The sequence below is a fragment of the Oncorhynchus gorbuscha genome, linkage group LG06 (assembly GCF_021184085.1).
Source record: "Oncorhynchus gorbuscha isolate QuinsamMale2020 ecotype Even-year linkage group LG06, OgorEven_v1.0, whole genome shotgun sequence".
NCBI lineage: Eukaryota > Metazoa > Chordata > Actinopteri > Salmoniformes > Salmonidae > Oncorhynchus > Oncorhynchus gorbuscha.
The window spans coordinates 81498020-81516063 of record NC_060178.1 but is presented as its reverse complement, the minus strand read 5'-3'; the positions used below and the strand labels follow the sequence as shown (position 1 = coordinate 81516063).

The window sequence follows — 18044 nt, the reverse complement described above, 5'->3', positions numbered from 1 at the left end:
TTAAATTTCTTGAACAGAAGAAAAATGACTGTTACCGTAGGTCCAGGTCGCCCTGATGATCCAGGTTCTCCAGGAAAGCCATTATCACCCTCAAGAAGAAAAACAATAAAACAACATCAATTTAAATATCCCCCGTATCTCTAGACATTTGTTGTCATTGAGTAAGTGTGAAAATGACTTAGCACTATGTCAATACATATTTAAGACACATATACTACTGTAAGTGTGATCCTGAATACATTTGGACAACATTAAACTATCTATTGACTGCAGCCAACTTACAGATGTTCCAGTTGAACCTTTGGCACCTTTCAGTCCTGACCAACCAGCTTCACCCTGTAATTATAATGATAGAATTAATAACATATGCAGTAACCTTTTTATATTGTAATTTCGTGCAAAGGTTTGCCAATTCTGAAAAAGAGTACTTTCTTCATTGATTACATGTGTTTTCTTTCTATATGTCACATGACAGCTTCATTAAACATTATTTATGCATTTTAATATCAAAACTCAAACCATAGTTTATAAAAGTCTGATGTTATGGGAATAAAATATTGAGTCCCCATACTTTTAAAAATGTTCTTCTTTGTGCACTTGGCTGAAGTATTTTCAAATTTCAGTAATCCAAAAATGATTTGTGCATTTTCCAAAAGCCATTAAAAACACTTAATTATATTCCTTTATCTTAGTCTATACTTTATAACGGTGCATGTAAACTGTGGTTGAACACAGCATAATGTTCATTCATAGTTTTAGACATAGAACAAGGGAATGTACAATAGAGAAGCACAATAACATAGCCTTTCTTGCAAGCACAAAATGTTTGCTAATGTATTAACTTGCATTAACTTGGAAAGAAGATTGTGACTTTGAATCTATGTTTTTATTTAAAACACCATAATATCAATTTACTGGACAGTATGGGCATGTCCTGATATGAGCAGACCTTTATGATAATAACAGGAGCTCACCTTAGTTCCACTCTGGCCTACGTTTCCAGGCACGCCAGGCAAACCCTGGAAACAAAGACAGAGCAAATTAGGGTTAAGTGCCTTGCTGATTTTTCACCTTGGAAATTTGAACCAGCAACCTTTCGGTTACGGGCTCTAACCACTAGGCTACCTGCCGCCCTTACTCTATATGACAGCACACAATGTCACATTTCACTTACCATGATATTAGCCTATACATTACAATTGTATTCAATGCATTTGTATTCAATACATTATATAGATGAAAGGCAGACAGTTAAGAGTTTCCTCCCCCTCTAATGTAGCTAACATACATGGTTCACAGATGTATGGTTTTGTTTAGTTTCTTCTGAGAGTCTGGATTAATCACATATAAAATGTCTTTCCCCTGAGCTTCGCTTGCTTTATCAGCCAGCCAGTTTAATGGCTTCCACAGGATGTTGTTAAAACAAATGCAAATACAGCCCTAATGCAGAGAACAGTGGTACTATATACTGTATCATTGGGTATCACAATGAATGGACAGGAAGACAGCGTCTTAAAATCTCATTGTATTTATAATGCATCAGAGAGATTATTATACCAATCTATATAATATACAGTATGTGTGTGTTAATCCTTTGTTTATCTTTTCATAAAATGCTGATTGATTTTATATAAATTTTTTATTTCACCTTTATTTAACCAGGAAGGCTAGTTGAGAACAAGTTCTCATTTACAACTGCGACCTGGCCAACATAAAGCATAGCAGTATGAACAGACAGCAACACAGAGTTATACATGGAGTAAACAATAAACAAGTCAATAACACAGTACAAAAATTTTTAAAAATAAAAACATCTATATACATTGTGTGCAAAAGGCATGAAGAGGTAGGTGAATAATTACAATTTAGCAGATTAACACTGGAGTGATAAATGATCAGATGGTCATGTGCAGGTAGAGATACTGGTGTGCAAAAGAGCAGAAAAGTAAATAAATATAAACAGTATGAGGATGAGGTAGGTAAATTGTGTGGGCTATTTACCGATGGACTATGTACAGCTGCAGCGATCGGTTAGCTGCTCAGATAGCAGATGTTTAAAGTTGGTGAGGGAGATAAAAGTCTCCAAATTCAGCGATTTTAGCAATTCGTTCCAGTCACAGGCAGCAGAGAACTGGAAGGAAAGGCGGCCAAATTAGGCTGGAGCGCGTGCTACGGGTGGGTGTTGCCATCGTGACCAGTGAACTGAGATAAGGCGGAGCTTTACCTAGCATGGACTTGTAGATGACCTGGAGCCAATGGGTCTGGCGACGAATATGTATCGAGGGCCAGCCGATTAGAGCATACAGGTCGCTGGTTGACTCCTAAACAAGCTGGTTGACTCCTAAACAAGATAAACCTAATAGTACAAATAGGTTTGTTGTCCAAGAAATACACTACGTTGAGAGGAATCATAAAGTTTGTATAGAGAAAATACATGTTTATGTGCACCTATAAGTGTTCTCTGCTCACAATAGTTTTCACTTGGATATAATCAGTCATTTGGACATGGAAAATTTAACTTGGACACTTTCAGAGTCATTAGGACATAAAGTCTCATACCTCAAAGCTAATAAAAAAAAACACTGTATATACAGTAGATGGTTTTAAATTAATAGTGACAGTCCAAAAAAGACTTTAGCCAAGTTACTACTAATTGATATCAATAATAGGTGTTTCAAATACTCGAGGATAAGTTTCATGAAGTGGAATGGATGCATTCCAGTTCCATGCAAGCTTACCCACTTTATCTGACCACTCAGTGTAACAAATCTGGAGTTTATAATAAGAAGCATGTGTGTAGTGAACAAATATGCCATGTTTATGGAAATACTAAACAAGGCCTACTACATTTAGTGATACCCAATATCCCTGATAATTCACTGTGGTCTAACCCTGGTGCAAGATGAGGCCAAAGACAAAATATTGTGTACAGGCCAAGGTCAGTTGATACGTCATCTTTAAGTAGTCCCAGAGACGACTAGGTCTCCTTTTTCAAGTATGATCGACGTATGTTCATAGCTGCATGTATATTATCTGTTGAAAACATGTCCTCCTTTTCAAAGATTTTAAACAGATATCTTTCACACTTCAAACAAAGAATAACTTCAAAGGCTACACGAATATGGGTGACGTAACACGTTCTTACGTAGTTGGTGTATTGGCGGAAAATGAAGAATAACCAACAATGTCACATCCCATGCAGGGATTGAGAAGCATTTTACATTTCTTAATATTGAGTGACGCTCTAGAATTTCCCAGAAATCTATTACATTTGAGTAATTTAGCAGATGCTCTTATCCAGAGCAACTTACAGTATCGAGTACATACATTTTCATACTGATCCCCCCCCCCCCCATAACCCTGGCGTTGCAAGCACAATGCCCCACCAACTGAGCTACATGACACTACATACCTGTCTGTTCCCCTTTTTGTGATTATGTCATTCATCCCTGATCTTCCTTGCCAATAGTATGTACCTCTCCATCAGTCTCAACACTGGTAGGCTCCTTGTTTTTTTGTTGCCAATTTCTAAATAACTACCATCTTTAAAAAATCATGCTTTCCTAGATGTTTCTCTGTGTGAAGGTGCCAGGACCGGGCTTTGGAAAATGTTTTCTGTTTTTTTACCACATCCTCTTCAGACTTTATGCTCCTCTGTTCTTCCTAAAATGCTTCCCTTTCTTGCCTTTGATGTTCATGTGGTAGACTAACTACTATATAAAAACAATGTTACTTGTCCATATCACGACATGCAACACTGTACCACAACCTTCTTATTCCTAAGATGTTTTTCATGTAGCTAGCATGCCAAAGTGGTCAAAATTCACACATTTCACTACCTCAGTGGTAATCCCCCTAAGACCCCTAAGACTTCCATTATCAAACACACAACCATCAAAACATTATGTTAGCCAAATTCTGCATATTCCGTTATACTTCAGAGCATAATCTGATCTTCCGGTCTTGCACTCTAAAAGCCGTCCCACTGGGCACACAGTAGTTGAATCAACATTGTTTCCACGTCATTTCAATGAAATGACGTTGGACCAACGTGGAAAAGATGCTGAATTGACGTCTGTTCCCAGTGGGATAGATCTATGTTCGGCAGTTGAGCGTGGCAATATTTGTTGTTCATGGACTAATGGGAAAAGTGCCTAACGTTTGTGAATGTACAGTTGAGTCAATAAACAGTTTAGAATTGTTGAGCATATCCAACAAGACTACCTTGAAATGGCTCTTTAGTCATTTTTCATGATAAACGGTGGCAGATGTTTGGCAAAAGACAGAGACTATATCTTGAGGGGATTGTAAAAAGAACATGGAAACATGTTGCAAAATAACCCCTCAAGAATCCTCAGACGCTGCAAACATATTAAAAGCTGTTCCCTAGACCATGCTATTGATCAAATCACGGGAAATTACATCACTTATTAAAGATCAGAACAATTAGCCACATCAGTTAAGACACAATAAAAATGCATTGATGTGTCATAAGACAGGGAATGTATGTGTAAAACAGCAAAGATGTTCTTGGAATAGGCTAAGTAGTACATCATGGTCAACTATGGTATGTGACACGTATTCTTGGATCACTGATGGAATATGGGGAAGATAAGTGTTATTCTATGAACAGGTTGTGACTGTGACACTTAAATGACTCATTGAAGGTGATAAGGACATATTGACACAAAGCATTCCATATAGTATTTTCTTCCAATGGAATTATATTTATTTGCCTATCTATGAAAGTGTCCAAGAACAGCCTTTGTTCCCTTCTCTTTACTTTGTTACATTGTTCTACTGATTTGAAATTTGACTGCAAAGAACTCTAGCTAGGACAGTGGATCTGGGCCGATTCCGGCTGAGAGTCGGGGCACTCGGCTGAGAGTCAGACTCGGCCCGACGTCATGTGGCCCGAATCTGGGCCAACTTCGGCAGTATTACTTATGGCTAGAATGCGGGATTGAGCTCGGGCTGATTCCGGAGTGAGTTATCTGGCCCAAATGTATTACCTGGGGCTCGGCCGATTCCGGTGTCAGTTATCTGGCCCAAATGTATTACTTGGGGCTCGGGTCGATTGTAGCTACTCTCTGGCAGATGATTACACGGGCTGCTTTATATAATTAACATTTCAATATTAATGTATTTTTCCATATTTTCTCATTGTTTCTGTGATCAGAAAAATGTAATTAACATTTCAATTAAATTCTTGAAGAGTCTTTTCTGTTTAAGTAGTATTTTGATACTTTGTACAAGGCAATTGATCAGAATTCAAAACTTTGTGGATGGGGCCTCCCGAGTGGCACAGCGGTTTAAGACACTGCATCGCAGTGCAAACTGCGTTGCTACAGATGCTGGTTCGATTCCCATCTGTGTCGCTGCCGGCCACGACCGGGAGACCCATGAGGCGACGCACAATTGGCCCAGTGTCGGGTTAGGGCAGGGTTTGGCCGGCCGGGAGGTCCTTGTCCCATCGCGCTGTGGCTACTCCTGTGGCGATCCGGGAGCATGCACGCTAACACGGTCGACAGATGTATGGTGTTTCCTCCGACACATTGGTGCGGCTGGCTTCCGGGTAAAGCGTGCATTGTGTCAAGAAGCAGTGCGGCTTGGCAGGGTTGTGTTTCGGGGGACGCACGGCTCTTGACCTTCGCCTCCCGCGATCGTACTGGAGTTGTACAGTAGTTGGGATGGGACAAGACTGCAACTGCCAAATGTCTTTCCTTTTGGATACATTTATTTACATTGGGCCGTTTCTGGGGGGATTCTGGTAAGATGCCGACAAAGTGGGCTGAAATCCAATAGACAGAAACGGCCCGATGTACTTGGACCGATTCTGTGCAGTGATTCATTTTGATTCTGGGCCGAGTCTGACACCCGATTCCGGTCCGATTCAATCAGTTCCGAGCCCCCGGAAGAGGGCCACTTCTGGGACGATTCCTCAATGCTAGCTGGAAAATCAACATCCTTTCAATTCCAAACACTAAATATGCCCCGAAGGACCTTTAACACCGCATGAGCTACAGTATTCTGCTTGGTCAGCAAAATGCTGAAGTGCAGGTCTTGCTATACTGCACCCATCTGTTGGCTTTGGATAGGGCCTGTAAGTAATTTTGGAGGGCCAATAGGAGGTGCTCATCCATCTAATCTAAAAACCCTCCAATGGCTCAATGTGGCATCTTTCAGATACAACACTCATGATCTTCGCTGGTTATTGAAAATGTCATGTCTCAAGAGTAGGGGTGTTAACCCTGGTGTCCTGGCTACAATTCCTTTGGTCACCCAATACAGTATGTCCATAGCCACTTAATCTTCCACAGCATCCAACTGGATCACTCAACCCATTCCTCCTCCCATGCCATTAATGCCGATGTCATCAACACATCTGGGAAAATAATCATTCAATAAATACATTGAAAATAAATAGAAAATAATATACAATCACTTCTAAAGACACTAGCTTGAGGGGATTGCAGGCAGTTACAACTATTGTGCGGTTTAGTCCATAAAGAAGCTCATTGGATGTTCTGGCAAACCAAATTGCTTACAGCCCTGTGGAGCAACTGACTCATTCTCGAACATTTTAGTTCCATCACTCAGCTTGTGTGGCCAAATCGGCAAAACTGCCCATTAATGGGGATGCCCTTGCGTAAAACTTTATTTTTCAGATAAAAAAAAATGTCTGTCCCCAAATGACTAACATTTTTCCAATTAGCTGTGTTCCCAGCACCACATAAAGTTATGTATTTCCACAATAGAGTTAATATCCTGGGATGAACTACAGGGGAACCACTCCAAATGTACTAGCTGTCAGAAAAACTCATGTTCCATGGTGTCTGCTTTTGATTCAAATAGCCCCAGATGACCAAGACTGTTTTGGATATCTCCTGCTAAAGTCAAGGAACTTGTTTTATTTGAGGGGTTGGGGGGGCAATTCTGGATTTTTTCCTATTATAGAAACCCAAGCACAGAAGAAAATACACCATTTAGAGTGCATTGGAATGTAAAGTCTAAATAAACAATGGTTAAAGAAAGTATATAAGTGTTCATGACTTACAAGATGGCCCTCCCTTCCGTCAAGACCAGGTATGCCAGCTGCTCCAACTTCTCCCTATTGATTAAAATAATGCATCGAAATATCATAAACACAGACATCATGCCTAATATTTCAGTGTACCCATTACAGGTACAGATAGCAGAACTCAATCATGTATTTAGTCATTGGATATTGTCTCAACTATCTTTGATACATAACGTTAGCAGTAGATGAGGTATCAGTGTGTTTCTACAGGATTAGCTCTCCATTTATCCGTGATGTCAAGCTATGATTTGCAACAAACTGCCAATCTAAAGACATTAGGATCATACAATGAATAACTACTGTTTTAAAAGGTGCTATATGTGCGGAAAAAAATAAGAATATAAATCCAGAATTTATAACGCAGACACAACATCCTAAATGATGATGAACTGCTGTTAAGATAATGAAAACCATGTGTCAGAGAAACCTGGAAACATCAATGACGGCTAAGTTGAGAAGGAACAAGAAGAAACACTGGTGCTGACCCATTTATAGATCACAATGGTGCTAACCCATTTATAGATCACAATGGTGCTAACCCATTTATAGATCACAATGGTAACCCATTTATAGATCACAATGGTGCTAACCCATTTATAGATCACAATGGTGCTAACCCATTTATAGATCACAATGGTGCTAACCCATTTATAGATCACAATGGTGCTAACCCATGTATAGATCACAATGGTGCTAACCCATTTATAAATCACAATGGTGCTAACCCATTTATAGATCACAATGGTGCTAACCCATTTATAGATCACAATGGTGCTAACCCATTTATAGATCACAATGGTGCTAACCCATTTATAGATCACAATGGTGCTAACCCATTTAAAGATCACAATGGTGCTAACCCATTTATAGATCACAATGGTGCTAACCCATTTATAGATCACAATGGTGCTAATCCATTTACATATCACAATGGTGCTAACCCATTTACATATCACACTGGTGCTTACAGCAATAATAGATTTCCACTGTTGGGGAACTCCCAGACAATAACAGCAAATCCTTTGGGGGTCCAGTTCAGATCGACTATGCCAAGTCAACCTGATGGTCCATGTTTTCATACGTCAATCCCATCCCTCTGTAAGTTAACTTTTCTTTGATTAAATAAGACATCTCAGGCTTATCCCCACCCCCCAAAAAAACTAAAAATATAAAAACAACCTTGCACTTGACTTTTTCTACTTTTTTTTTAATTGAGTAAAAGTGTACTTAATTGGTTGTCTCACCTAGCTATCTTAACATGAATGTACTAACTATAACTCTCTCTGGATAATAGCATTTGCTAAATTACTCAAAAGTACATGTAAAATGATCAGTGACATAAAAACAAACCTTTTGACCGATTTGTCCTGGAAGTCCATTCTTTCCATCTCTTCCAGATAAACCCTGAGTTGAAGAATTGGAGAAAGAGAGATATTTTCAAACTTAAAGGCACATCAGCTCCTGGTTTGACACCAGAGTACCTATACGTACCGGTTCTCCCGGATGTCCTACTGGCCCAGGGTGTCCCCTGCTTCCTTTTTCTCCCTGAAATCAGCAAATCATCAAGATTACCAATATTGAAAGGACCAATGAGGCTGTATACATTTGTCAATATATTTGTCATCTTGAAAGCCCAAGTAAGTTGCCTTTTAACTACTACCTAACCTATACTTTAAGCACAGAACATTGCACCTGTACATTGCACCTGTACATAGCCCATCTGTAAATAGCCCATCCAACTACCTCATCCCCATACTGTTATTGTTTTTGTTGCTCCTTTGCACCCCAGTATCTCTACTTGCCCATTCAACTGATGCACATCTATCACTCCAGTGTTTAATTGGTAAATTGTCATTATTTCGCCACTATGGCCTATTTATTGCCTTACCTCCATTATCTTACCTCATTTGCACTCATTGTATATAGACTTTTTTATTGTGTTATTGACTGTATGTTTGTTTATTTCATGTGTAAATCTGTTGTTGTTTGTGTTGCACTGCTTTGCTTTATCTTGGCCAGGTCACAGTTGTAAATGAGAACTTGTTCTCAACAGACCTACCTGGTTAAATAAAGGTGAAATAAAAAAATAAATATACTGTTAATTTAGCCACTATTGTATATAACCATGTGATAAATGCCAGTGTTGTGATATTCTTACCACTTGGCCATCTTTGCCGGAAAGTCCTGGTCCCCCTGAAAGACCTAAAGAGCCCTGGGAAAGAAATGAAATATACTGAAAGTTTGATAACAAGTTATTAACATGCAACGCTCCTTACCTACCTTTCTCTGATCACATTTGATCAAGTGCCTACGGAAACTGAGGCAGTGAAAGTATTTGAAACTTTACCTATAACACCTGGATTAGCAAAATTACAAGTGACAATATGCTGATAATAAAACAGACGCTGCCACATAAAATGTCATAAGGTGAATGCACCAATTTGTAAGTCGCTCTGGATAAGAGCGTCTGCTAAATGACTTAAATGTAAATGTAAATAAAAAGAGCTGGTCTCTTGGATTCAAATGGAATTTTTATGTCCAATTTTTTACATTTTTTTTTATGTCCAACAATGAAAATGCAAAAAACAAATATATATATATATATACACATACTGTATATATTTATATATATTTTGCTCAGAAAACATGTGGCGTCAAATAAAACCACCCATGTGCCAAATTTGGCCCTCGGGCCGCCAGTTGGGAAACCCTGTTCTACAGAGAATCATACATTTGATAACCTCATTCAGTGAAGCCACTTTTATGGCGTACCTTTTCACCTGCTTGGCCCGATGGCCCAGGTAATCCCGGAACCCCTCTTTCACCCTGAAAAGACAAGAGATTTATACTTAAAATGTGTGTTTGATAAAATGGATTGTAGATTATTAGAAGTAGCTTTTGATCCGTACTCTGGAATCCAATCATTGGTGATATTGCTTAAAAGTGGGTCTTCAGTGTCATAAAATAGATCATGCCAATAAAACGTAATACTAATGCCCTTTTTTGACCTTCCTACCGAATCACCAGGCAGTCCTTGTTCTCCCTTGTTACCATCAACCCCGCGTCGCCCCTGAAATAGTGAACAGAAAGAGCAGCTCCATTGATTTACCATCAAAAACCCTAGTCTGATAAAAATATGATTTGTTTTAGAGTGCAGCTGATACCTCTGTCCCAGTTGGACCCTGTGGCCCAGGAAATCCTCGGTTGCCAGAGATGCCCTTTATTTAAAAAAGCGGAGAGATGGGAAGTCATGAGATATTCACCCTTTATTAATGTTGCTCATAGATGAAACACATTTATCAGCTGTATGTTAAATTAAATTGCAACTTTTTAAAACATTCATACATACATCCTTCATAAGCTCTTTTTAAGGCTTATATACATAGATGCTTCAGAAGTCATTCATAAGGAAATGCTATATGAAGGGAAACAAAGGGGTTTTGATACATTTGAGAAAGCATCAGATATAAGGACCTTTTATATCACTCTTCATGTAGTATTTTCTTTATTTCACCTTTTTTAACCAGGTAAGCCAGTTGAGAATAAGTTCTCATTTACAACTGCGACCTGGCCAAGAAAAAGCAAAGCAGTGCGACAAAAACAACAGCACAGAGTTACACATGTCTAAACTTATGACTGGTACTGTATATGTGATAGGGTTGTATAGATATTATGGACAGTGAATATGTTGAATATCTGAAGAATACGTGGATAGAATAGTATATATACAGCAATAGTTCAATTGGATACTCCTTGACTAGAATACAGTATATACTGTACATACTGTATGAAGTGGGTAAAACAGTATGTAAACATTATTAAAGTGATCAGTGTTCCATTATTAAAGTGACCAGTGTTCCATGTCTATAGACATAGGGGAGAAGCCTCTAAGGTGTAGGGTTGAATAACCGGGTGATAGCCGGCTAGTGATGGCTATTTAACAATCTGATGGCCTTGAGATAGAAGCTGTTTTCAGTCTCTTGGTCCCAGCTTTGACGCACCTCCAACGCCCTCGCCTTCTGGATGATAGCAGGGTGAAAATGGCTGAAGTCCTTTTTGATCTTTTTTGGCCTTCTTGTGACAGCTGGTGCTGTAGATGTCCTGGAGGGCAGGCAGTGTGCCCCAGGTGATTCATTGGGGTGACCGCACCAACCTCTGGAGAGCCCTGCGGTTACGGACTGTTCAGTTGCCGTACCAGACGGTAATACAGCCCGAAAGGATGCTCACAATCGTACAACTGTAAAAGTTTGTGACAGTTTTAGGAGCCAAGCCGAATTTCTTCAGCCTCCTGAGGTTGAAGAGGAGCTGTTGCTCCTTCTTCACCACACTGTCTGTGTGGGTGGACGATTTCAGATTGTCAGTTATCTCAGATTTGCTTTGTTAAAGTCCCCAGCTACAAATTTGGCCTCGGGATATGTGGCATACAGTTTACACAAAGTCCAGTGCAGTTCCTTAAGAGCCGTTGTGGCATTTGCTTGTGAGGTATTCTAGGTCAAATGAACAAAAGGACTGTTCCTGTACGTTACCACAAGCACACCATGAGTAGTTAATAATGAAACATACACCTCTGCTTTGATCCTGCCCGGAGAGTTCTTTATTCCTGTCTGCGCAATGTACTGAGAACCCAGCTGGCTGTATGGACGGGCACAGTATATCCGGAGAGGGTCTTGATTCCATGAAACAGAGTATGTTACAGTCCCTGATGTCTCTCTGGAAGGAGATCCTCACCCTGAGCTCGTCTACTTTACTGTCCAGGGACTGAACATTAGCGAGTAATATACCCGGGAGCGGTGGAGGAAGGTGCACGCCTCCTGAGTCAGACTAAAAGTAAACTCTGAATATCTCTTCTCTGCCGGCGGCGTCTTGGAGCAACCTCTGTGATAAGTTCAGTAGAGTTGGGTGGTACGAACAAAGGATCAAATTCAGGAAAGTTGAATTTCTGGTCAAAATGCTGGTGAGTTACCGCCACCCTGATATCCAGAAGTTATTTCTGGCTGTATGTAATAACGCAAAAAACTGTCTGGGCTTACAATTCTGCATGGATCTTTACCCTTAGTGTCATGGGAAACTAGGCTACTGTACAGGGTACAGTGCCAATTCTGTAATGTATTTTACACTTTCACACCCATACTTGATTACCCTGCAAGTGGGCACCATTTGTTTATTTAATGTACAGTAACTGTGCCGACAAATTCATTGAGGAATATGTTAGGGTTGTCCGAATAAGATAATTATTCTCTACATAATTGCTCAATTCTATTTAATGACTCAAAACACTAAACGATGTTTACTGAACTCAAACATTCTTAGTTGCTAAGGACGTTAACATATGCAATAAAACAGCCCCCGTGTTTTGGAATAACCTCAAATGTAACATCTGCCCTAACTTCAGTGGTAGGATGACATGTACGGGTTTCATTGTTACATAGTGTAGAATCTGAAATAAACTGATATCTTTCCTCTGATTACAATTGATGACTTCACAAAACACTTGTGAAAGACACTCTCTCATCACTTTATTGCACTTTTGGAGGAAGATTTGCTTCAACAATGCACTGCCAGTATTCAAAGGCCACAGTATGTTCACAAAGAACATATTGTACTGTAAACTGGTCTACACTTCTCATGACCTCTGTCATCAGTAGAGATCAGTATTGAGTGCAAGTTGAACACCCCAATTTACAGTATATCAAAGCCTCTAATGGAAAAAGCAATGAAAATATATGACTTCAAAATGTCATCCGAACAGCGAGTTGATACATAGTTCATTGACAGAAAACAATGAACAAATTGAAGTCATGAAAATGACTGAAACAATAGGTATTTTATCCATGATATAGTTTAGGCAGAAAAGAACACAACTTGACCTTGAATAATGATGATATTCAAAAATGTAATTCATATGCCACTTGGGCAAACAATACTGACAGATTACAGGGCGGTTTCCCGGACACAGATCAAGCCTCGTCCTAACCTAAAAATGACTTTCAATGGAGATTCTCCACTGAGCTTGCTTTTTAGTCCAGGACTAGGCTAAATCTGTGTCTGGGTAACCAGCCCCACAAGTTCAGTGTGATAGTAATAGAGCTGGTACAAGCAAACAAGTAATATCAGAAAAAGTGCCACTCATGTTTTCTATTACTGAATTTCAAAGTTATTATGTGAGTATTCACGCAGAGACGGTTACCTTTCATGCTCAGCAGTTTCAACGAAATCTGACTGCTAACGCACAAACACCTTCTAGCAATCTCAACACACTCTAAGTGGTCTATTCTCAATTAATTCCGGTAAGACAATTCCGCTCCAACACAAAGAAACCACATACCAACATAGAGCGAAGATACATTAACCTAGACACTGTACTGTATGTCAGAGCGACATTCACCTTCACAAATGAAATGACACATTCTTCTCTTTTTCTTTCTGTTTGATATTACAGAGCATCTCAGGGAGGACATGCTTCAATGACTATCTTCATGGTCTGTTTCATAATCATTATATTCAGACTAAAGGCCACTTAACATATAATCAGGTGAAGAACCAATATGTTTCAATATCTTCAGTGGCAACCAGACCACTATATCAAAGTCTACTCTCAGTCTCTGCAGATATACTGCATGTTTTTAAAAAACGGTGATTACTTACATTTAACTACGATCTATTCTAGATAATGGAGATCTGGACGTATTATTTAAAACACAAAGCTTTCCTGCAAATAATGATATATGAATGGTCTCCATCTGGCCCTCCTCATGAGCCCAGTTATCACACCAGTAGGAGTAGCAAAGTTTCTCCTGCCTCCCAGTAGGAAGCAACAGCCTTTAGAGTTAGCCAAGTGCTCTTGCCAAGTTTTGTACTTTACTGAAGAAATAAGGCCCAAGGAGGTGTGGTACAGTTGAAGTCGGAAGTTTACATATACTTAGGTTGGAGTCATTAAAACTCATTTTTCAACCACTCCACAAATTTCTTGTTAACAAACAATAGTTTTGGCAAGTCGGTGAGGACATCTACTTCTTGCATGACACAAGCAATTTTTCCAACAATTGTTTGCAGACAAATTATTTCACTTATAATTCACTGTTTCACAATTCCAGTGGGTCAGAAGTTTACATAGACTAAGTGACTGTGCCTTTAAACAGTTTTGAAAAATCCAGAAAATTATGTCATGGCTTTAAAAGCTTCTGATAGGCTCATTTACATAATTTGAGTGAATTGGAGGTGTACCTGTGTATGTATTTCAAGGCCTACCTTCAAACTCAGTGCCTCTTTGCTTGGCATCATGGGAAAATCAAAATCAATCAACAACACCTTTACAAGTCTGGTTCATCCTTGGGAGAAATTTCCAAAGGCCTGAAAGTACCACATTCATCTGTACAAACAATAGAACGCAAGTATAAACACCATGGGACCACGCAGCCGTCATATCGCTCAGGAAGAAGATGTGTTCTGTCTCCTAGAGATGAATGTACTTTGGTGTGAAAGTGCAAATCAATCCCAGAACAACAGCAAAGGACCTTGTGAAGATGCTGGAGGAAACAGGTACAAAAGTATATATATCCACAGTAAAACGAGTCCTATAACATAACAAAGCCAGACTACGGTTTGCAACTGCACATGGGGACAAAGATCATACTTTTTGGATAAATTTCCCCTGGTCTGATAAAACATAAATAGAACTGTTTGGCCATAATGACCATCGTTATGTTTGGAGGAAAAAGGGGGAGGCTTGCAAGCAGAAGAACACCATCCCAACCGTGAAGCACGGGGTGGCAGCATCATGTTGTGGGGCTGCTTTGCTGCAGGAAGGACTGGTGCACTTCACAAAATAGATGGCTTCATGAGGATGGAAAATTAAGTGGATATATTGAAGTAACATCTCAAGACATCGGTCAGGAAGTTAAAGCTTGGTCACAAATGGGTCTTCCAAATGGAAAATGACCCCAAGCATACTTCCAAAGTTGTGGCAAAATGGCTTAAGGACAACAGTCAAATTATTGGAGTGGCCATCACAAAGCCCTGACCTCAATCCCATAGAAAATGTGTGGGCAGAACTGAAAAAGCATGTGCGAGCAAGGAGACCTACAAACCTGACTCAGTTACACCAGCTCTGTCAGGAGGAATGGGCCAAAATTCACCCAACTTGTTGTGGGAAGCTTGTGGAAGGCTACCCGATATTTTACCCAAGTTTAATTTAAAGGCAATGCTACCAAATACTAATTGAGTGTATGTAAACTTCTGACCCACTGGGAATATGATGAAAGAAATAAAATCTGAAATAAATGATTCTCTACTATTATTCTGGCATTTCACATTCTTAAAATAAAGTGGTGATCCTAACTGACCTAAAACAGGGAATGTTTACTAGGATTAAATGTCCGGAATTGTGAAAAACTGAGTTTAAATGTATTTGGCAAAGGTGTATGTAAATTTCCGACTTCAACTGTATATAAAATCGAGCACAGAGCCATGCAATCTCCATAAACAAACATTGGCAGTAGAATGGTCTTACTGAAGACCTCAGTGACTTTCAACTTTCAACCTCAGACTCACATTAAGCATCTCCAATCAAAAATTACATCTAGAATCGGCTTCCTATATCGCAACAAAGCATCCTTCACTCATGCTGCCAAACATACCCTTTGTAAAACTGACCATCCTACCAATTCTCGACTTCGGTGATGTCACCTATAAAATAGCCTCCAACACTCTACTCAACAAACTGGATGCAGTCTATCACAGTGCCATCCGTTTTGTCACCAAAGCCCCATACACTACCCACCATTGCGACCTGTACGCTCTCGTTGGTTGACCCTCGCTTCATACTCGTCGCCAAACCCACTGGCTACAGGTTATCTACAAGTCTCTGCTAGGTAAAGCCCGGCCTTATCTTACCTCACTGGTCACCATAGCAGCACGCGCTCCAGTAGGTATATCTCACTGGTCACCCCCAAAGCCAATTCCTCCTTTGGTCGTCTTTCCTTCCAGTTCTCTGCTGCCCATGACTGGAACAAATTGCAAAAATCTCTGAAGCTGGAGACTCACATCTCCCTCACTAGCTTTAAGCACCAGCTGTCAGAGCAGTTTACAGATCACTGCACCTGTACTTAGCCTATCTGTAAACAGCCCATCTATCCACCTACCTCATCCCCATACTGGTATTTATTTATTTATTTTGCTCCTTTGCACCCCCGTATCTCTACCTGCACATTCATCTTCTGCCGATCTACCATTCCAGTGTTTAATTGCTATATTGTAATTACTTCGCCACCAAGGCCTATTTATTTCCTTAACATACCTTATTTGCACTCACTGTATATATACTTTTTGTTTTCTTTTGTTCTACTGTATTATTGACTGTATGTTTTGTTTATTCCACGTGTAACTCTGTGTTGTTGTATGTGTCGAATTGCTACGCTTTATCTTGGTCAGGTCGCAGTTGCAAATGAGAACTTGTTCTCAACTAGCCTACCTAGTTAAATAAAGGTGAAATAAAAAAATTTTTAAACGTCATAGGATTCCACCTTTCCAATTTCTGCCCTGCTAGAGCTGCCCGGTCAGCTGTTATTGTTTGGTGAAAATGTCTAGGAGCAACAACGGCTCAGTCGCAAAGTGGTAGGCCACACAAGCTCACAGAACGTGATCACCTATCTGTCCTCGGTTGCAACACTCACATCCAAGTTCCAAACTGCCTCTGCAAGCAACGTCAGTACAATAACTGTTTGTCGGGAGCTTCATTAAATGGGTTTTCATGGCTAAGCAGCCACACACAAGCCTAAGATCACTATGCGTAATGCCAAGCATCGGCTTTACACCACCAGAGAAATACGTTCTCTGGAGTGATGAATCACGCAAACCATCTGGCAGTCCAACAAACTAATCTGGGTTTGGCGGGTGCCATTAGAACGCTACCTGCCCCAATGCATAGTGCCAACCGTAAGGTTTGGTGGAGGAGGAATAATGGTCTGGAGCTATTTTTCATCGTTCGTGCTAGGCCCCTTAGTTCCAGTGAAGGGAAATCTTAACTCAGCGTCAATATGACATTCTAGACAATTCTGTGCTTCCAACTTTGTGGCAACAGTTTGGGGAAGGCCCTTTCCTGTTTCAGCATGACAAGATCGAGATTGTGGTGGAATAACTTGACTTTGCCTGTACAGAGCCCTGACCTCAACCCCATCTAACACCTTTGGGACGAATTGGAACGCCAACTGCGAGCCAGGCCTAGTCGCCCAATATCAGCGCCCAACCTTACTAAAGCTTTTGTGGCTGAATGGAAGCAAGTCCCTGTTCCAACATCTAATGGAAACCCTTATAGCAGCAAAGAGGGGAACAACTACATATTAATGCCCATGATTTTGGAATGAGATGTTCGATGAGTAGGTGTCCACATACTTTTGGTCGCCTATAAAATGGCGCGGAGAACATGGCTAACATTTTACATTCTCCCAATCAATTGTGCAATTTTTATTTTTTAAATTGCGTTTTGTGTGACTTATTTTTTAACTTATTGTGTACATAATGTTACTGCTACTGTCTCTTATGACTGAAAATAACTTCTGGACATCAGAAAAGCGATTACTCACCGCAGACTGGAAGAAACCTTTAACGGTTCGGACGAGAAGAATATCTTGCTTTGACTGGAACAGGCCCAGATCGACGCCTTTTTTGTGAAGAAAAGACGCTGGAAAAGTGGACGCAGATCGGGAATCCTTCTGAGAAGCCGGAGTCAAGCAAGTAAACTCCCAATGCCTTCCATTCTCCTTGCTAACGTGCAAATAAATGTATGACCGAAGATTATCCTACCAACGGGACATTAAAAACTGTAACATCTTCTTTTACCGAGATGTGGCTGAGCAAAGAAACGGACAATATAGAGCTGGTGGGATTTTCCATGCATCGGCAGAACAGAGACGCTACTGCTGGTTAGAAGAGAGGTGGGGGTGTGTGTCTTTTTGTCAATAACAGC

At 40.1% G+C, this 18044-nt stretch overlaps 1 protein-coding gene across 6 annotated transcripts in view; it reads right to left on the bottom strand.

Moving 5' to 3' along the window:
- LOC124038402 (collagen alpha-1(XXI) chain-like) overlaps positions 1 to 18044 on the bottom strand; it is a 67123-nt gene that overhangs the window by 13476 nt on the left and 35603 nt on the right. For all 6 annotated transcript variants that reach the window (XR_006839351.1, XM_046354248.1, XM_046354249.1 and 3 more), the window contains 10 exons: positions 10246 to 10299; positions 10098 to 10151; positions 9854 to 9907; positions 9240 to 9293; positions 8573 to 8626; positions 8432 to 8485; positions 7058 to 7111; positions 975 to 1019; positions 283 to 336; positions 36 to 89 (listed from right to left, as the gene is read on the bottom strand). Coding sequence is in view for 5 of the 6 variants with exons in the window: in XM_046354248.1 (XP_046210204.1) it covers positions 36 to 89; positions 283 to 336; positions 975 to 1019; positions 7058 to 7111; positions 8432 to 8485; positions 8573 to 8626; positions 9240 to 9293; positions 9854 to 9907; positions 10098 to 10151; positions 10246 to 10299 (531 nt within the window). In the remaining variant the exon portion in view is untranslated. The remainder of the gene's footprint in view (positions 1 to 35; positions 90 to 282; positions 337 to 974; positions 1020 to 7057; positions 7112 to 8431; positions 8486 to 8572; positions 8627 to 9239; positions 9294 to 9853; positions 9908 to 10097; positions 10152 to 10245; positions 10300 to 18044) is intronic.